At 34.9% G+C, this 22,039-nt stretch overlaps 1 protein-coding gene across 13 annotated transcripts in view; it reads left to right on the top strand.

Annotated features, from left to right (window-relative positions):
• Positions 1–22,039, top strand: part of ADAMTS6 (ADAM metallopeptidase with thrombospondin type 1 motif 6) — a 331,685-nt gene that overhangs the window by 262,032 nt on the left and 47,614 nt on the right. For 10 of the 13 annotated variants that reach the window (XR_010139960.1, XM_024247310.3, XM_063724116.1 and 7 more), the window contains 2 exons: positions 8,410–8,573; positions 8,966–9,104. Coding sequence is in view for 10 of the 13 variants with exons in the window: in XM_024247310.3 (XP_024103078.2) it covers positions 8,410–8,573; positions 8,966–9,104 (303 nt within the window). In the remaining 3 variants the exon portion in view is untranslated. Of the gene's footprint in view, positions 1–8,409; positions 8,574–8,965; positions 9,105–9,771; positions 9,861–22,039 lie in introns of all 13 variants that reach the window. The other 3 variants (XR_010139961.1, XR_010139962.1, XM_063724119.1) reach the window with 1 other exon arrangement.

The following is a 22,039-nucleotide window of genomic DNA, read 5'->3' as shown; positions in this document are numbered from 1 at the left end:
GGGACTGAGCGAGACTCCGTCTCAAAAATAAATAAATAAATAAATCACTATCTCAAAGGGATATCTACACTCACATGATCATTGCAGCATTATTCACAATAGCTAAGATATGGAAACAACATAAATATCTGTCAACAGATGAATGGATAAAAAACTTATTTTATCTATATGCAATAGAATATTATTCAGCCTTAAAAAAACAAGGAAACTATTCATTTGCAACAATATGGATGAACCTGGAGAACATCATGCTAAGCTAAATAAGCCAGACACAGAAAGGCAAATACTGCATGATCTCATTTATATGTGGATTCTAAAAAAGTCAAACAGAGTGTAAGGGTATTTACCAGTGGGCAGGGAGGAGGTGGAATGGGAAGATGTTGGTCAAATAGTACAAACTTTCAGTTATAAGAGGAATAAGTTCTGCATATCTAATATACTTTAGTTAATAAAATGTATTGTATACTTGAAATTTGTCAAGAGAATAGATCTTATTGTCACCACATACAAAAAAGGCAACTGTAGGAAGTTATGGATATGTAAATTAGCTTGATTGTGGTATTCATTTCACAATGTTTATGTATATTGAATCATCAGATTGCACACCTTAAACTTAATATTTTATTTGTGAGTTATACCTCAACAAAGCTGGAAAAAAAAGAAAGTAAGAAAATGTTTCCCAAAATGGATGTATAATTTTATATTTCTATCAGTAATATAGAAGAGTTCCAGCTGCTCTACATCCTTGTCAATACTTGGTGTTGTCAGTCTTTTTAATTTTACCCATATGGACTTTTTTTTAGTGAAGTGTCTACACAAATATTTTACCCATTAAAAATTTTTTTTTTCCTTTTTTTGAGTTATGAGTTCTTTATGTATTCTGGATATAAGTCTTTGTCAGATATATTTTATGGATATTTTCTCCTAGTTTCTGCTTGCGTCTTCATTTTTTGAAGTGTCTTTTAATTTGGATGAAATTCAATTTATTAATCTTTTAATGGTTTGTGCTTTCATATCCTATCTTAGAAATTTTACCTGCTCCAAGATTGCAAAGATAGTTTTCAGTGTGTAAGAAGTTATAGTTTTTATTTTTATGTTTAAATATATGGTCTACAAAATATAAAATATATTTATTAAATGTAAAATACAAATATAAAATATAGTCATTAAAGACATGTATTGTGCATACTATGACTGATACCTATGATGGGGAGAGAAAACCAGGCAAATCTATTTGGGGAAGATCAATTATTTGTTTACTTGAATAACACCCTATCCTCTGATTTAACACTTAGAGTAATGACTTAAGACTTAAAACTATAAGAAATGTAAGATGCATGAAATTCAGAAATAAAATCAAAAAACAAATACATACAGTCAATTTTAAGTTAATTTTTATATAAGGTATAAAGTAAGGGTTGATGTTCCATTTTTTCATATGAATATTCAATTGCTCTAACACTATTTGTTGAAAAGACTATCGCTTCTTCCATTGAATTACCCTGACACATTTGTGAGACATCAATTAAGCATACATGGATGAGTCTATTTCTGTTCTCACCCATTGAGCTAGGTTTCTGTCCTTAAACCAACACCACACTGTATTGAGTAATCGAGCTTCCCAGTGGGTCTTGAAATCCAGAAGCATTAGTCCCTGAATGTGTTCTTTTTCAACATTATTTTTGCTTTTCTAGGTCCTTTATATTTCTATATACATATTAGCATGACCTTGTCAATTGAGACAAGTCTTTTTATACAAAAAGAGAGTATATGGAATCTGTAGGTTAATTTGTGGAAAATTGACATCTTAAAAATACTGAGTTTTTTAATACATGAAAAGATTTACCTCTACATTTATTTAGGTCTTTTTAAAATTTTTTCACCAATGTTTCATTTTCAGTATATAGGTCTTGCACACATGTTCTGTTAAATCTAATCATGCTTTTTGGTGCTATTGTAAATACTATTGTATTTTAATTTAATTTCCAGTTTTTTGTTGTTATGTAATAATATAGTTTATTTCTTTTTATATTGCCCTGATGTCCTGAGACCTGGTTCACTCACATATTACTTCTAACAGTTGTTTTGTAAATTCGTTTGGATTTTCTCTATAGAGTATCATGTCATCCTCAAACAAAGGCTCTTTTACTTCTATTTTTCCAATCTTTATGCCCTTTATTTCTTTTTTCTTGCCTTATAATAGAGTTCATGACCTTTAGTACAATGTTGAATAAATGAGGAGACTAGGCAGCCTTTTGTTTTCAACCAATCATAAGGGTAAATCATTCCTTGTTGTTGTTGTTTTTAACCATTAAATATAATGTTAGCTAGAAGATTTATGTAATGACCCTTTGTCAGTTTGAGGATGTTCCCTTCTATTTCTAGTTTTTATTAGAGTTTTAGTCATGAATGGGTATTGAAGATGTCTGAATCTATTGACATGATTAGGTGGGGTTTTGCCCTCCCTTTCCCTGTTAATATAGTAAATGCATTGACTGATTTTCAAATGTAAAATCCATCTAGTATTCTTCGGATATAAACCACTTTTTCATGATCTATTATTCCTCTTATATATTGCTGGAATTGATTTGCTAATATTTTATTAAGAATATTTGGACCTATGTTCATGAGAGATATTTTTCTAGAGTCTTTTTCTTGTGATTTCTTTGCTGGTTTTTGTATCAGGTTAAGCCTGCCTTCATGAAATGGCTTTAGAAGTGTTCCTTTCTCCTCTGTTTTCTGGAAGAGTCTGGAGAGAATTGTTTCTTAATGCTTGATAGAATTCAACTGTGAAACTATCTAGAATGGAGTGGTCTTTGTGGAAAATTTTTAATGAAAAATTCAATTTTTATAACAAAGTTTTCAAATTTATTGGCATAAAATTGTGCATAATATTTTCTTATTATCTTTTTAATATCTGTAGGATCTGTAACAATGGCTCTTCTTTTCATTTTCCATATTGAAAATTTGTGTCTCTTTACCTTGATAATCCTAATGAGGGCTTTATTAATTGTATTGATCTTTTTAAAGAACAAGCTTATGGTTTAAATGATTTTCTCTATTGTTTGTCTATTTTGCATTACATTGATTCCCACTCTTCTTTTTTTTTTTGAGACGGAGTCTCACTCTGTTGCCCAGGCTGGAGTGCAGCGGAGCAATCTCTGCTCACTGCAAGCTCCGCCTCCCGGGTTCACGCCATTCTCCTGCCTCAGCCTCCCGAGTAGCTGGGACTGCAGGCACCCGCCTTGACGCCCGGCTAATTTTTTTGTATTTTTAGTAGAAACGAGGTTTCACCGTGTTAGCCAGGATGGTCTCGATCTCCTGACATCGTGATCCACCCCCCTCGGCCTTCCAAAGTACTGGGATTACAGGCATGAGCCACCGCACCTGGCCGATTCCCACTCTTCTGTTTGATTCTTTTTTTTCTATTCACTTTGTTTTAATTTGTTCTTATTTTTTCTAGCTTCTCAAGATACAAACTTAAATTACTGATTAAAAGTCTTTTTTCTGCTATAAAACAAGCATTTTTTTACTATAAATTTTGTCAGACATTTGATACATTGTATTTTCCTCATGAAGTTTAAATATTTGCTTATTTATCTTGTGACTCATGGCTTAGAAGGTATTATTTAATTTCCAAATATTTTGGTGTTTCACAAATACTTTTCTGATACTGATTTCTAGTTTAATTCTATTTTGGACAGAAAACACACCTTATATGATTTTAGTTTTTTTGTTAAGGTTGTTTTATAGTCTAGCACATGTGCACTTGTGAAGAATGCATATTCTGCTATTTTTGGGTTAGTACTCCATTAATGTTCATTAAATTAAAGGACACAACTACCCTTTGGTTGGATAGTTTTTTCACATTTTTTATATTCTTATTTGCTGCCTTCTTGTTGAAGAATTACTGAAATAATTATGTTGATATCTCCCATTAGAATTGTGGATTTGCTTACTGTTGTTATTAATGGCAAAAGCCACGATTACTTTTGCACCAACCCAATAGTTTGTAAGATTTTTGCTTCACTTATTTTGAAACTATGTTTTAGGTGTATAGACATTTATGATTGTTACATCTTCTTGATATATTGAGCATTTTATGATTTTCAAATGTTCCTCTATATTCCTGATAATATTCTATGACCAGTCTGGCATGGTGGCACATGCCTGTAATTCCAACCACTCGGGAGGCAGAGGCAGGAGAATCATTGAGCTCAGGAGTTTGAGATCAGCCTGGGCAACATAGTGAGATACCCATCTCTTAAAAATATTCTTTGACCCAAAGTCTGTTTTATCTGATACTAATCTAGCTACCCCAGCTGTCTTCTGATCAGTGTTTGCATGGTAAATCTTTTTCTATCTATTCACTTTTCATATGTAGGTACGTCTGTCTTTAAAATCTGTTTCTTGTAGAACACATGTAGTTTGATCTTGATTTCTTATTATGTCTAACAATCATTGCATTTTTAAATTCTAATCTTTAGTTTGGTGGGGGGGTTGGGAGTCAGCAACTATCTCTGTTAAGGGTCAGACAGTAAATCTTATAGTCTGTGTTACAACTATTCACTTCTACCATTGTAGTGTGAAAGCAGACATAGGTAATAAATGGGTGTGACTGTGTTCCAATAGAACTTTATCTACTAACACAGGAGGTGGGTCATAAGTTTGGTGACTTCTTGTTTAGATCATTTGTATTTAATGTAATTATCAATATCGTTGGGTTTAAGCCTATCATCTTGCTGTTTTTCTGTTTGTCCTGTGTGTTTTTTTTCCTTTTAATTCTCCTTTCATGCCTTCTTTTAGATTAACCATGGGTTTTATTGTATTCCACTTAATCTCTAATAAATAGCTTATTAGCTATACCTCTTTGCTCTGTTTAATTAGTGGTTGCTTTAGGATTTACAAAATGCATGTTTAAGTTATCATAATACATTTCCAAATAATATTGCACCATTTTATGTATAATGTAAGACCCTTACAACAGTTTACTTCCATTGTCCCATTCCATTCTTTGTGCTGTTTTTTTTAATACTTTCTACTTCTTTATATGTTATAAATCCCACAATATATGGTTATTATTTTTGTTTCAAAGAGCCAATTATCCTTTTTAAAAATTTTAAAACAAGCAAAATTATTTTGTGTTTACCCACATATTTACCATTATCTGGCATACTTCCTTTCTTTGTATAGATCTCAGTTTCCATCTGTTATAAATATGTGTGTATATACATGTAATGTCATCATGTTTCTTCTCATTATATTTATGTTTTCCTTTAAAGTTCTTGAATATATTTATAATAGCTACTTGAAAATTATTTTCTGCTAATTCCATAATTTTTGTTATTTCTGGGTCTGTTTCTTTGGCTTTGCCTTCTTCCTGTTTGAATCACATTCTCCTTCTTTTCCACATTGGTAGTAATTTCTCATTAGATGTTGTACATTGTGAATGTTTCTTTGTTGAGAGCCTGGATTTTGATTTATTTCTTTAAAGGGTGTTAAGTAACTTGTAGATCTGCTTGATCCTTTTGATGTTTGCTTTTGAGCTTTGTTTGGGTAAATCCAGAATATTCTTTATTCTAGAGCTTGCTCAGCCCTCCTACAAAAGCATGATTCTTCTTGGGTCTCTACTGAATGGCCTGGTAATTGAAATGCAGTAGTTCTGCTTACAGCTCCACAGTAGATTTTTTGCCTGACTTTATGTAATTTTATCCTATACATATGCAGATCAATATTCAGCAACAGATTTCCTCCCTCCTGTCTTGTTCTCTGGTCCTGCATATTCCAACTATGTCAGCCTTCCCAGTTTCTGATCTCTCTTCTTCACTTGGTGAGACCACTGTGTTCTGCTTGGGTTCTCCACCTAAAGAAAGTGTCTCCAAGCAGAAAGTTGTGGAGATCATGGTCTCTGCACAGTCCTGTTCAATGCATGAGAAAAGCTGATTCATATATTTTATGAGTTTTCTGATTATTTACAATGGGAGGGCAAGTCTAATACCAGTTATTTCAACATGAAAGTGAGGAGAAGTTCTGTTTATTTGATGTTTAATCCTTTGAGATACTTTTAGTCTCTCCAGAAACCCTTAGTGAGACCTAAATGATTTTTTATTTTAGTTAAAATATCATTCCATTTCTCTTAAAGCTTTTAAAAATATCCAGAGTGTGTCTTCAGACAGAACACCAGTATCATCAGGCTTTTCTTTTATTTAAGAAGACTCCTTTATTTTTACACCATAATTTTGAATTATTTTCTGCATCAATAATACTCAAAACAGAAAGATTTCTAGCCTCAGCTTTTTCCCCCTTTGGTAATTCTCTTTTCATAATGCACATCGTCTTCCTTTAGTCATTCTTCCTTAATGCCTCTTAAATGGTTGGTGTTTTTCTGAGCTACATTATGGCACCATTAGTTATATGTTCCTAACAGCCAAGAGGTGTTAGAATTCCTTCATTTAGTAGTTGTAAAAAAAAAAAAAAAAAAAAAAAAAAAAGAAGGAAGTGAGAGCTCAAACTGAAGGAGAATTTAAAGCCGCATAGTTGTTATCTTTATTTTTACTATTTCATATATGACAGTCTCAGATGTCCTTATAAAACCAAATGTTTTAAACTAGACAGAAAACCACTGCAAGTGAGAGTTGAAAATAAAAATTTTTAAGTACACAAAAAGTTCAAGGCCAGGTATTTCTTCTATTTGCTTGTTCCTATCTCAAAAGGTTAATTAGATTTATTTTTTGGCAATTAAATGAATCTTCGAAACACATCTGAAGTTAAGAAACTACAAATATTTTTGCCAGGCAAATGGGGGTCGGGAGATGACAATGGTCTGTAGTATGAAGGACAAGAGCTGGAGGTCTAGGGAGTCAGAGACTCCGTACCATGACTCTTTAGTCCTTTTGGGCTGCTTGTTCATCAGGTCTGACGAATCAAAGTTTTTGCAGTCAGCTAGCATACTAACAAAATATTAAACTGACATGTTTATTTATTTCCTGTTTGTTTATAGGAGTTTTTGTATGGTAGTACTAAAAATACTTTTTCAGCTACATGTGCTTTTAAATTCTGTGTGTTTGTGTGTGTATTTCTTGTAAGAGATTTTTTTTAAAGTATGCATGTTTATCTATCAACATTTTTTCCGAGTTTTTTGTCATGCTTAGAAAAACTTTTCATAACCCAATATTATGAGAAAGAAAAGTTCTTCTATATTTTCTCCTGACATTTTAAGATTTAACTATTTTTATATTTAAATATTTACCCATCTGGCATTTATCCTTTCTCTCTTTTTTTAACTTTGTTTTTATTGAGGTGAAATTAACATTACATAAAATTAACCATTTGAAGTGAACAATTAAGTGGCGTTTAGAACATTCCAAAACATTTACATCACCCCAGAAAAAAAACCCATATCCATTAAGCAGGTGACTCCCCGTTCTCCCCATTCCCCATACCCTGGCAACTACCCATCTGCTTTCCGTCTCTGTGGCTTTTCACCTACTCTGGACATTTTACATAGATGGAAGCATACTATGTGTAATCTTTCCTGTCTGGTCTCTTCCAATACTATATGTAATCTTTCCTGTCTGGTCTCTTCCATTTAATGTTTTTCAGTTTCATCACATTATAGCTTGTTATCAATACTTCATTACTTGTTATGGCTGCATAACATTCTGTTACATTATAATACCACAATTTATTTATTCATCCACTGATGAACATTTGTGTTGTTTTGATTTGGTGCTATTGGAAATAGTGCTACTATGAATATGTGTGTCCAAGTATTTGTTTGAGTACCTGTTTTCAATTCTTTTGGATATGTGCCTAGGAGTTGAATTGTGGCATTTATTCTTATATAAAGAAGGAAATATAAATTCAGCATTTTTTTGCCAAAAGAATAGTCTTTTGCCTTAGCCCCATTTCTTGTTCTTTCCTTTACTAATTTAAGATACTTCCTTTATCATAAACAGAATTCCCATATGAACTTGGGTCTGTTTCTTAAATCTGTTTGATTCGTGTTCTGTCGATCAGTCTGTGTCCAAGTGCAACAGGTTGTCCCCATCCCATATCCATTTAATTACTATTTCAATATTTGGAAAGGAAAGCCTGCTCCGCACCCTCATGTTAACTCTCATCCCTAGTTATTCCTTTTCTCATAATTTTCCTTGTTAGTTCCACACGTTTATTCCTCCAGGTTAACCTTTTGTTGCTTTCTATTAGTGACATTATAAATACTTAAGTAATATCTTCTTACCATTCACGTGAAAAATGCCACTTTAATTTGTACTTAAGAATATGGTCAAGAGTCACATCTCTAAAAGGAAATCGGTATTCACTGTATACTTTATTGCAGTAATTAATCAGTGACACTTTGGTAAATGAAATTTCGCATTTTTAGGTGAATTGTGATTTGTTTTCTAGCTTTAAAATCTGAAGGAGATGATTACTATATTAATGGTGCCTGGACTATAGACTGGCCTAGGAAATTTGATGTCGCTGGGACAGCTTTTCACTACAAGAGACCAACTGATGAACCAGAATCCTTGGAAGCTCTAGGTCCTACCTCAGAAAATCTCATCATCATGGTAAATGCGTCTTTGCCAGTGTATTTCTTGTGTTTTTAATTCCCCCTTGTGAGGTAGGAAGGGGCAGGTTTTATTAATCTCTGCTTTACAGGTGATGCAATTATGGTAAATAAGGATAAAATGATTTACCCAAGGGTGTTAGAACTGTGCAGAGTTAAGGCCATATTGCTCTTGCTTGAATAGTGTTTTTATAACCAAACAAGACAGATGAAAGCAATGGCTCCAAAATACCCATGAAAATGGGAGGAGAAAATTTGATATAAATGCATGTGTTTTATATTAAGTTTCCTATAAGACTTGTTTTGACATTTTCTTCTTCAAAAGGAATAATAAATATCTGAATGAAGGCTCATTGTATTTTAATTGTCTTCACCAGTTGTTTTCAATGGCAGGTTCTGCTTCAAGAACAGAATTTGGGAATTAGGTATAAGTTCAATGTTCCCATCACTCGAACTGGCAGTGGAGATAATGAAGTTGGCTTTACATGGAATCATCAGCCTTGGTCAGAATGCTCAGCTACTTGTGCTGGAGGTAAGATGCCCACTAGGCAGCCCACCCAGAGGGCAAGATGGAGAACAAAACACATTCTGAGCTATGCTTTGTGTTTGTTAAAAAAGCTAATTGGAAACATTTCTTGCAGGTTTGCTTCAAGCTGTAATTTAGCAAAAGAAACTTTGCTTTAATTATATTATATTCCATTTGTTTTCAACCTCATGTAATTTGTGCAGATTTGTTGGTAAAATACATCTTGGCACAATGAGTGTCTCTGCTGGTGCTTCTCCCAAGACTATCTTGAAGGTGGGCTGTTTGCCTTTCGTGAACACATTCTTGGTAAAGAACATCAAAAGTTTTAAAAAAGAAAATGAGCAAGAATCAGACATCACAGATGCAACTTCTTGTAATGGGAGATGAGAATGTACGGCTGTGTGCTTGTTGTGTGTGTTTGTGTGCCTGTGTGTTTGCCACAATCCTATTCAAACTCCCTTCTCCTGCCATCAAAGTTAAGGGGCTGTATACTGGGATGCTACAATAATTACTGGTATCTGGGTTCTGGGTTAATGGTGTATACTGACCCCATTACAGTCCCTCAGAGGTAGCTGCTAGGCAGTGGTTGGTGATGTGTTGGTTGTCCCATGTGCGTTTTTCATGGGTGCCTTTTCCCTACAATTTACTCTATTCCTAATCCTCCTCCCTCTAGTGGCCACCAATGCAATTCTTTACCTCTGGCTGGGAGAGCAGGACAGTTGGCTTCCTTCAAAGCCAACACCCTTGCTGCTGCATGGACTGGTGAGTAGAAGTGCTGTGCAAGCAGCATCTTCCTTCTCTCTGGAGACTAAATGCATCGCCTCCACTGTACACCTTGATCCTAATAGGCAAGGAAACAAACCTGTCCTTCAGGCCTAGGCTGGACTAGATCACCTCACCATTCCAGAAGCAAAGATGAAATTTTAAATAGTGATATTTATTTTGGGCAAAACTAAAATAAAGTAAATCATCCAATATATTACCTATACTCCTTTTTTAAACTATGCAGAAATATATGATTTTTATATAGACTTCATCCTGTCTTGTATTTGCATCTTCTGATTTTCAAGTCTTAAATCAGAGAGGTTATTTTTAGAGAAATAATTATCATATAATCTGTTCAGTATTTTTATTTTATTTTATCACTTATTACTTTTTTTTTTTTTTGGAGACAGGTTTTTGCTCTGTTGCCCAAGCTGGAGTGCAGTGGCACGATCATGGCTCGCTGCAGCCTCAACCTCCTGGGCTCAAGTGATCCTCCCACCTCAGCCTTCTGAGTAGCTAGGGAGCACGCCACCACACCTGGCTAATTTTTAAAATTTTTGTAAAGACAGGATCTCACTGTGTTGCCTAGGCTTGTCTTGAACTCCTGGCCTTAAGCATTCCTCCTGCCTCAGTCTCCCAAAATGCTGGGATTACGGGCATGGGCCATCACTCCCAGCCTAATTCAGTATTTTTAGTCTCATACAGAATTAAAGCAATGATTAACTACAACTCCAATTTCAATGTAAAGTCTATACAACATGAAAAAAACAAAAAAGAAGATGAATAATAATATATTAATGTTCTCTACTGTGTAAATTATCATGAAACATAGTTATGTATAATTTGTGACATATTTTAAAAGATCTCTAGTTCCCATCCATTTTATGTGTAAAATGGCTGGTGATTTGTAATGTAAAGTTTTTAAAGCCATAGGACATTACCATTTTTAAATAAAGAAATATTTGCAACTAATTGATCAAGTATATGCCATTGCATTATTTTTAGTGGCATTTATACATATATCTTTCTTTTATCCAATTCAGTTCTTTTTATTCTATAAATTAACTTTTCCCTTTGCATATTCCAACAAAAAGTCTTCTAGAACAATACATACATAATTCAGGCCCTGAGGCAAGGTGGGATAAACTTATTAAAGAATAATTAAAATAATTTAAAGTTTAGGAAATCTAATAAGGATAGTCTAAAGTTAAAGTGGATTAGCTTGGAGAAAAGAAAGCTAAGGGGATGCATATTAGTATGCGACAGAAGGTTGAATGGGAAATTCTTAGAGCCGGTTCATCTTTGTACTGAAATTGCTATATTTGGGGATGGTTTAGACACAGTCTTGTCTGAGACCAAGAAGGGATTAAATGAATTCTCAATGTTCCTTCAAGCCTGTGATTCTATTTGTTCAGAAAGGAGATAGTCCAACAAAAAAACAAAGAAGAAGAGGAAAAAGGCCATGAGAACTGAATTTGGAAGAAAAAAATATAATTTTGTTGAAATCAGAAAGTAAAAAGTCTAAATGAGTGTTATTTTTTTCCATAACACTTGTATTGAGAAATAGAAGTGATTTCTTGTGGTAGAGGGTAAAAAAAAAAAAAAAAAAAGACAGGGAGAGAGAAAAGCCTCTGGAAGGGAGAGCTTTCTCTTCCTTGTTGTTTATTCTTCTTTCTATGATCTGGAGCTACTGGTCTTAGATACTGGAGGTGGTTCTGGGAACTCACGTTAGGCTTGGTTGTGGGTGATTATGAGCATTCTTGAGGCTATTGCCTTCTTCAAATGAGGGATATAGAGGGCATGGTGTAAAGAGCTGCCATTTGTTTTGGTAAGTGGTTCTTAAAGTCTGGTCCCCGCCCCCAGCAGCATCAACATCATTTAGAAACTTGTTAGAAATGCTAATTTGAGTGCCCCATTACAGACCTACTGAACAGAAACTCTTCGAGTGGAGTGCATTAATCTGCATTTTAACAAGCCCTGCAGGTGATTTTGATGCTCGCTCAAGTTTGCGTACCACTGGTCTTGGCTGACAGAGAAACCAAACCCAGCACTCTAGACACATGGAATCCGTGTCTTCATCCCTGAAGCCTGTGCATCTTTGTAGACTCATTTTGCCCCTAGAACAATATCTGAAACATAGTAGGTGCCCAGTAAGTGCACCTTATTGAGCACCTTAATGAGGCCAATGGTGGCCTCCCAAAATGCTAGATGAGTGAATGAGTAAAAGGAATTAATTTTGGCAATTATTTATTTGTGCTTGTCCTTTCTAATGTGGGAGATGAAAGTTTAGAGTTGCTACTTTTCTTATAGAGTGGGGCAAAGCTTTGCCAAGGAAAAACAGTATAATTTTAATTAGCATAGGTAAGTAAAACCAAGCTCCTCTCTTTTTTACTTTGTTTTTTGTTTTGTTTTGGGTTTTTTTGTTTTTTGAGACAGAGTCTCACTCTGTCGCCCAGGCTGGAGCGCAGTGGTGTGATCTCGGCTCACTGCAACCTCTGCCTCCCGCGTTTAAGCGACTATTCCACCTCAGCCTCCCAAGTAGCTCGGACTACAGGTGCCCACCACCACGCCTGGCTAATTTTTGTATTTTTAGTAGAGACGCAGTTTCACCACGTTGGCCGGGCTGGTCTTGAACTCCTGACCTCAAGTGACCCACCGGCGTCAGCCTCCCAGAGTGCTAGGATTACAGGCGTGAGCCACCACACCCAGCAATCTTGCTTACTTTGAATAAGTGGAAAATATTTCCTAGGATACAGAGTGCAGGAATCAATTATTGAAGTTGCTCTTCTTGCACATACCCTCACTTTTAACCCCAGGTTCTTAAGAAGCTTATGATTGAGGGAAGTAAAGTCCCTTTAGAGTTTAGGAACTTTGACCCAAGAAAAAGCCAGAGTCATCTTCTCCTTAATGAAACTTCATTTTATAGTTAAGAAACCTTTCAAGAAGTCATTTCTACTTACCTTTCACTCAGAAACTAAGGATGAATTCTAAAGTCAGTTCTTTTTTTGTTGTTGTTGGGTTTTTTTTTTTTTTTGCTGTCATTAAGTCTATTGTCTTTATAAGGGACATTTTGGGATGGTTCCACCTCATCATTTTAACTTCTTTTTTGGGCTTCTCATAGACTGGATTCTCTCCTACGGCAGCATGAGCTTTCTTATACATCTTCCCCACCATGTCTAGAGTTACACTGTTCTTTATGTATTGAGAGAACTGTTTCTTGTAAGCATCTTCATCTTCCTCCATTAAGTAGCACATGTAATCTGAAACATTCTGGCCCATGATGTGCTTCTGGTGTACTTCTACATTAAATTATTTGCTTTCAGAATCATAACAGGGAATTGTTTGGTACTGTGAGGGATAGACAAGCCTCCATCCATAGCTTCCTTCGGGATGCCAAAAACTTTATTGCCAGTGGTAGTTCTGGCAAGGCCTGCATCCAAATAGCAGATAAAGACACCTGGTTGAACATCAATGCTTTCCACATTATATTCATCTCCAATCATCTCCGCTTGGCCTTCATAGATTTTATCCATGCCAAACCTATTGAAAAGCCTGTGGGCCAGCAGCAGGCCAATATAATACGCTGCAGCATCATTTGTCAGGCCAATCTTCACACCATATTTTGGCAGTTCATGTGCATATGCTGTGTAAACTATCATATCCCCTTATATATGGGCATAAGCAATCTGACAAATGGTATCTCTGTTTGTTACATGAGCTATCAACCTGTATTTGGGTGTGTGTTTTTTATTTATTTATTGTCTGCCACTTGACAGAGACCTGCAGGCCCAGCAGTGCTAGGTGGGAAAAAGGGATAAAGTCAGTTCTTAACTGGGATACTCCATGTTCATCTCTCCAAGGAGGTGCTGGGTGTCTTGAGGCTGTCAAAATTCTTTTTTAAGTGGCAAAGAGAAAACAAGAAAGATCTCAAAGAACTTTCGGTGGCAGTCTCACAAGATCTTTCAGTGTTCTCACTTGTTATTGTCCTGCATATGTTTTATTAATATCCAGACCTTTGGGCTTTAATTGAGTTTGGGAGTAATAATGATAGCTTTCTCTTATGAGAACTTTTAAGATAAGAAGCTTGAGACTTTTTCTGTTGCTTAGCAGATCCAGTGACAAATCTAATGCCACAGGAAACATTGGTGATTCAGTTCAAGTAATGGTCTTTTCTCTGAGTCAGTAATGAAACACTTCCTTTGCCTCATAAGGAACATTGAGATGCCATGGGGTGTTGTCTTCAGTATATGTGTGATTTTTGAGATACTGCTGCGACTCTTCCTCAGAGAGAAATCCAAGCCCAAAAACATGACTATGTCCAGAACCATTGCTACTAGAATTTGTTTCTGTATTCCTTACCCAAACATATTTATACTTTGTAATTTACTGACTCCCAAATTCATATGCTACCATTGAATTAGTGATTATAATGGGTGCTAATTAATAAATCTTGGCTGGGTAGGGAAAGTTGTATTGTTTTAAAATACAAAGCTGTAGGAGATTTTTAAAAGTAGTAATTTATGCCAGTATACCTATGCACTGTGATTTCTAAAGTTTCAAATAACAAATATTGTATATTCATCCTTTGATTTTATTCATACATATTCTCTTTTTACTGATGTTTGGCTAGATATGTGTTTCTCATATTTAAGCACACATCAGAGTTACCTGAAGGGCTTGTTAGGACACAGATTGCAATGTTTTACCAACAATTTCTGATTCAGTAGTCTAGGGGAGGCTTTAAGAATTTACATTTCTAAGTTTCCAGGTGTTGCTGTTGCCACTGGCTCAGGAACTATACTTCGGGGCTCTGGGGTAGACACTTAGATTTCCTAAAGTAAATGCCTACTAAACAGAGTGACAAGTCTTTTAAGTAATAATCCATATTATAGTTGTAACCATAGTATCACTAATCTTTTTGGTGACAGGTGGTTCTACTGCTCAGCTATGCAATAATAAAATTATAAAGTTTAAAACATTTTCTGGTACTGTATTTCATTTGATCATCCTCAGTAGCTATATAAGATAGGCATTGAAATTATTAGTCATAATTTATAAATAGAATTCAAATAATTTGCTGAAATCAAGACCTAGCAATTTAGTCTCTAGTGACCTTTTTAATTTAGTAATGAGGTGTTCTTTTGTAATAAAAAGAGCTTTTTCACCAGTTGGCTGCCTCAGTAGGGAAACATGATATATCCCCACCCATAAAGATCTCCTTCACTGGCCTGAAATTTCATTTTTTCAAATGCCTTCCTTAGAGCAATGGTTCTTAACTTTGGCTGCACAATGGAATACCCAAGGAGAACTTTAAACAATGATGATACTTTGTCCCCACCCCCAGAGAGTCTTCTTTAATTGGCTGGGGGTGTGGCCTGGGCATCAGGCTTTGAAAAGTTCCATAGATAATTCTAATGTACAGCCATAGTTGAGAAGTACTGCTTTTGAAACTGATTAAAAGTTTTAGTCTTCAAAAAATTAACGTTCAGATGCAAATACCTCTGGGAGCGTTACTAACACATATCTCTGTTTTTAAGTGGCTACTAGTTGAATTCTAAGGTTATGAGGCTTAGGAATGAGTATCTGGGATGGGAAAGTAGAGAGGAGCATCAGAGAAGGGAATGAAAGAAGGGATAGCATGCCACTTAATTTCATAATTTTGTTTAATATGGCCTTTGGCCTTGGGCATGCCTATATATTTACAGTCTTCCTTCACTTGATGGATCAACCAACTTTAATTTAGATGCACAAGTCAGAACAGAAGAGGCATATATGGCCCCTGTTTGAACTCAGTTATTATGAACACTGATACAATTTGTTTTATTTTAAATTACAGTTCTAATCAGAGAAGGCTTTCTATTTTTTAGGAAATTACTTTCTTTAAGAGAATGAATCTTTGCAGAATGCAGCAATATTCATGATAATTTTCTACCCTACTTTTCTGGGTGTGTTCTCATTTCCCTCTGTTCATACCATTCTCATTTCACTCCCATCCCCTCCTCTTATTTAATATTATACAATGCTTAGGCTTTAAAGTGAAACCTTCCAAAGCCCATTAACTGATAATTGATGCTATAGTGTTATATTTAACTTTGTACCTGTTCTGTTAGAAAATAAACCTTAAGAATAGTTTATTTGCAGTACAAAGAAATATCAGAAATACATATGATATTTTGTATTTATTACAATTTTATATTTATGCTCTAAATATACAGTCTGTCCTGCCATTGGCTCTATTGACACTCCTGATAACTTTCTCCAATTTTTTTTTCCTAGATTTTTCTTTCTTCCTCTTCGAATAGAAGTGCAAAATTGTGTACCAAAGTTTCTGCTAATACGCAAAAGCTTCTCTTTGCCAAACATTGCTTTGCCAAAGTTTCTGCTAATACACAAAAGCTTCTCTCTGCCAAACATTGCTTTGCAGGTCTTTGGGGGAAGAGATAAAGCTATGCTTAGATTACTGAGGAGTTAGAAAGGAGACAGATTTACTGTTAGAGATTTTTTTATTTTGTTTGAAGATCAAAGAGCACAGATTTTATTTTACATATACTATATGGTTATACAGGAATGTTTCTGATCAATCATCATTGACTATTTAAAATGCTATTATTACTTTTACATTTACATTTACATAGTCTAATTTATTTGTATGTTTGATGCTTCTTTTATTATACTTTTTCTTCCCAGAATGTCATTTTAAGCCTAATTTATGAGTCTGTGTGTGTGTGTATTTGTGTGTGTGTGTGTGTGTGTGTGTGTGTGTGTGTGAGAGAGAGAGAAAACAGCATATAAACATAGAAGATATTTATGTCTTTCTTTTTTTTGAGCTAGGACAAATTCTTTTTATTTTACTTTTTGAGTCTTTACCTCATTCTTTTTTTTTTTGAGATGGAGTCTGGCTCTGTTGCCCAGGCTGGAGTGCAGTGGCACGATCATGGCTCACTGCAAACTCCACCTTCCTGGTTCAAGCAATTCCCCTGCCTCAGACTGCCAAGTAGCTGGAATTACAGGCGCATGCCACCATGCCCAGCTGATTTTTTTGTATTTTTAGTAGAGACGGGGTTTCACATGTTAGCCAGACTGGTCTGGAACTCCTGACCTAGGCAATCCACCCGCCTCAGCCTCCCAAAATCATCTGGATTCTTATACATGTTGTGGCTGGTTTCTACTCTTTGAGATTTTTAAGATGATTTATATGATTTCCAACTACTATTTTGAATTCTCCTGATGTGGGACCATGTTTTTCAAACTGTACGAAGGTGCCCAAGGGCACTGCAGAACATTGTACATTTTCAGGGGAAACATAGCGATATTGATCTTACAGCATACAAATCATTACAAATAAGTTATTTGGAACTAACTACAAGTAAAACTCTTAGTCTTTTTTTTCTGTCTTGGGGATGTTATTTTTAAAATTAGAGATACTAAGGATACTGTGAACTGAAAAAGTTTGAGAACCCCTGATTTAGGGTAAAATGAGTATCATTAAAGTTGGATTAAAAATGTCACCTAACTTGCTTTCACTAGATGTTGAATTTCATTTCAGAAGAGAAAATAAATGCATATAAGCTGCTCATTATTCGGGGTGCTGGTGATGTTCAGAATTTAAAACTGGAGACTCTTCTGTACTTCTAGCTAAGAGACTGGAGGTTTTGAATAATATGTAAATTTCTCTCTCATATCTATATTCCTTCTGATGCGTCCTCCTGAATATGTTTCCTTCCTCCGTCTCTGTTAGTTTGGGGTAAGAATGGTGGGTGATTAAAGCAAAGGAAAAAAAGAAATGAAGGAAAGAAGGAACTATATATTTAAAGGAGAAATTGCTAGCAACTTCTTTCCTGACAGCTAACAAGTTTATGTGATAACCTATACTATTGCATTTATTAATAACACAGTTTTCAGATTACTTTTAACAAATCTATCATGACTTGGCCCCTTTAAAAAGTTGGGTATTTCTACATTGTTTCTATGGAAATGTTGTTTGTTCATGTTATATATTTCAGGAATGATACAACAAAGCATAATGTTGACTTAAAAGTATAGTAAGTCCATTCTAAAATGACAGTTTTTAAATTATTTTAAAAAGTAATTATTAGAAAATATGCAGTACAGTCTTTAGGCCAGTACTAATAGCTGACTAAAAGAGAACAGTTCTCAAAGTACCAGATAAAACAGAGATAAATGCTTAACATTTTCACAGATGTCCTTTTAATTTTTTGTCAATTCTAAGATGTCTAACATATTTAATATCACTAAGAGGTTAATTCACATTATTAGTGAACTAACAGAATGTGCTTCAAACAAACAAGGGTTCTGAGACTTACATTTTACGGACATAATAACAAAAATAATGACTAACACTTGTATTGCAGCTTATAAAGGACACATTCACTGTAACTTTCACAGAAACTCAAAGCAGAGGAGCCCCAAATGGAGCATAGGAAAACAAAGTCCAGTTGTTGTTTTTTTTTCAAGATTCAAAACAGACTTGATTGAAATTAAGTGCGAAAGACATAAAAAAGGTTGAATCTTACAACTAAATGTGCTTATCTTTCACTTAGGAGTTACCAATCCAGAAGTTATTTTCAGAGTTAAATAAAAGATTACAGAGGGAAACTTTAGTTTGAATAGTTAAAAGCACTTTATTCAATGCCATTCATTTCCCTCTGAAGAAACATAGTTATATAGTTGGTTTTAAAGAAAAATTCCCTGTGAAAGATAGTTTCTGGTGGGGTTGTACAATATACTATTATTTTTTGAAATCATGAAGGTCCTTTTACATTTGAGTCCTGTATATATCAAACTTAGATATAAAACCTATCACTGAGATTTTTAAAATAATACAAATCCCCTATAAAAAATGACTTGAGTTTAGAAAGAACAAAGGTTTGCATTCAGCTTTGTTCATCATTATTCCCTAGTTTTCACTTTGGTCTTTGAAAAATAATATATTTATCAGACTAGACAATGGTCTGTCACTGCATTAACCATAACATTCCCCTATTCACTCTCTCCCACAATTCCCTCCTCTCAGGTCACTTTCAGTGTTGTGAAGGAAGAGTGTCCTTTAACCTGGGATTAGCTGTACCCAGCATCATAACAGGGCACCTGTGAACATCACAGCCCCCAAGATCCTAGGCTCTGTAATCATTAACCTTACTGGGTTAGCTCTTATATAACTTGACTCTTGAGATTGCAGAGTAACTCTTCTATACCAACTCATGTTCGTGGTTGGTTCACACTTCTGGAAGCTAATATGTGTGTTCATTTATTTATCTATAATAATTTTCATTTATCTTTTTCCCTTAAGCATATGGCTTCTCCTATATAACTACTTTTACAAAAATTATTTGAATTATCCTGTGTATTTTCAATATAACTTAAGCTTAAAGTCTTACATATGAAGGGTTATTTTGATACTCTTGACATGTTTTGCTGTTTACCTCTGCATGTTGTGGGTTGCATTTTCTCTAATGTGAAGATTTATAACTGAAGGCAAGAAATATCTGCTAAGCCAAAATATTCTCCGAGTACTCATCATTAGTTTAAAGGAGAAATTGCTAGCAACTTCTTTCCTGACAGCTAACAAGTTTATGTGATAACCTATACTATTGCATTTATTAATAACACAGTTTTCAGATTACTTTTAACAAATCTATCATGAAACTAGTACTCCTAGTTTCATCATTTCATCAGTCCTCTTTCATCATTTCTATTGCTTTAGTGATTATATTCTTCCCTAACACGAGCAGGGTTTGGATACATATTCAGTCGTTGAAAAACTTAGGTGAATCTGAAACCACAGTTTGAGTGCATTCCTATTGTATTAATGATCTATATATCACAGGTCATGTTTCACTTCACAAAAATTCTTTCCAAAATAGTATTTTTAACAGTCATAACATTATTCATCTTTACATGTTTGAATGCATAAAATACTTTTGGAAAAAATAAAGCCTTTTAAAAATAAACCCTTTTATTATGGTAAACATGATCATCCTGATTTTGTGGGAACTTATTACTATTTCCATCTTTAATTGAAGAAAATGAAGATTTTTAGTTTAAAAGCTATACAGTTTGTGTATGATTAAAGAAAAGCTTGTCTATTGATGATAAATACATCACACTGTGTGGAAGAAGCTCAAGGCCTTTGTACTCTCAACAATATTCCTCTAAAATTTAAATAAAATACCAAAAACAAGCTCTTAATTAAGGTCATGGAGATTACTTTCTAGTATAATATAACTAATCCTTTCTTTTTTCTAGAGACAGGTCTTGCTATGTTGCCCCGGCTGTAGTGCAGTTGCACAGTAATAGCTCACTGCAGCCTAGAACTCCTGGCCTCAAGTGATCCTCCTGCCTCAGCCTCCCGAGTTGCTGAGATTACAGGCGTGAGCATGTACACCCATGCTGGGTGTACCAGCATGATTTCATTCTTTATATTAGGAAACTTGCCTTTCACAATTTCCTATTTCTAGTTAGTATTCTGCCTCTTGACATGTGTAACCCCTTTGACATGTACCTCACACTGGTACAAACTTAGGCACTGAAACAAGACTGCAAAACCAAATGAAAAGAAACATGCCTGTTTTCTAGACTTACTCTGTAGAATACAGAGGAAAAGCAGACACATAAGGGAGAGAGAATTGGTGGAAAAAAATGTTGAACAATTGAAATGTGGAGGAAGAGAAGAGAAGGCAACTTTTATAGAATTCTGGATCTGGAAGAAGCATTCTAAATTATCTCTATGTATTTGATTACCTCATTTTACAAAGAAGAATGAAAACTTGCCTTAGGTCATTTACCGAAACCACTAAGAAGTCAAAAAGAGGTAACTAAACATGGCCGAATTTGGGATGAGAAAAAACAAAGGAACAAGATAAAGTGAAAGGTAATGATATCATTTGGCTATGAAAAGAGTTTGGCTATGAAATTTGGCTATGAAAAGAGTTCTTCAGATCAGTGAGGATCAGGAAAAGAGAAATCAGACAGTAATAAGATAAAATGGGGAAACTATAAACTAAAAATATTAGACCTGAAAATGCACTATTTTATTAGATATCTTCCATCATGTAATATAATTATAATGGTACTTGCCCTATTCCACCCCACCCCCATTTTAATGTAATCTCATTGAGGTCAAGACTGTCTTACTCAGTAACTTTCTCCCTTATAGTACTAAAAAAGTATACATTAGACATAGTAGGAACTAAATTAGTTAAAAAGTTAGATACTTTATATGGAAAAGATTACTCTTAATAGCTAAGGAGTAATAGGAATTCTCTCCAGGGATAAACTCAGTATATGTATGTTCCACCCTACCTTACCATTACTAAACACAGTTGTTCTAGAAAAATACAATATTTTTAGAGCTACATTTTGCTTTTGATCATCCTATGTTTACTTGGGACATCCAGTTTTGCTTAGGACAGAAGGAAATACACTGAAAAGGACAGAAGGAAAGACACTGAAAAGAGAAGGGAAGCCTTTGAAAAATAAAAACTAGCAGGAGGCTCATCAGAAGAAGGAACCATATGAGTGGAGTTGATTGGTACCCTGGGTTCCAGCTGTTAGATCCAAGGCAGATGGGCTTTGCTCTGCCCTGCAAATGCTTGTGTCTGGCCAACAATCACACGGCACAACAGCCAGATTCCAGCAGTGAAAGGCAGAGCGGAGAGACATTTTTTTTTCCTGGCACTTGTCACTCTTTGGTTGCTATCTGCATTAAAGATTTAAATTAAATTAATATCGCTGGCCATATGCTCTGTATACTGTAGTTATATAATGTTGTCTTGGTTGCTAGCTACTATGGATGCTGTGGTTAAGCAAATTGTTGCCTTAGCCACCAGACACATTTTTAGTACAAGCTCTGACTTTTTAATGTTCCCCCCTTCTCTTCAGAAAACTGTTTCTTGGGTAGATATGATGTGCTGTGTCACTAGGTTAAATTATTTAGATGATGGTTAGCCCATCAATTCCAAGAATACATTTATAGTTATTTCTTTTTATTATTGACTCATTCACAGGTGGTTATAGAATGCCCATTTATCCATTTCATGGTCTATCACTGAAATGATGGGACTGACGAGTAGAGTTGAGAAGACTTAGAAGGTCTTTCTCCTGCCCTTAACCACCCCCGACCCATCCTTCTTGGTTTAACACATATCACCCTTTCA

This window comes from Pongo abelii, chromosome 4, assembly GCF_028885655.2.
Source record: "Pongo abelii isolate AG06213 chromosome 4, NHGRI_mPonAbe1-v2.0_pri, whole genome shotgun sequence".
Taxonomy (NCBI): domain Eukaryota; kingdom Metazoa; phylum Chordata; class Mammalia; order Primates; family Hominidae; genus Pongo; species Pongo abelii.
Note: the sequence above shows the minus strand (reverse complement) of the source record. Positions and strands in the feature narration are given on the sequence as shown.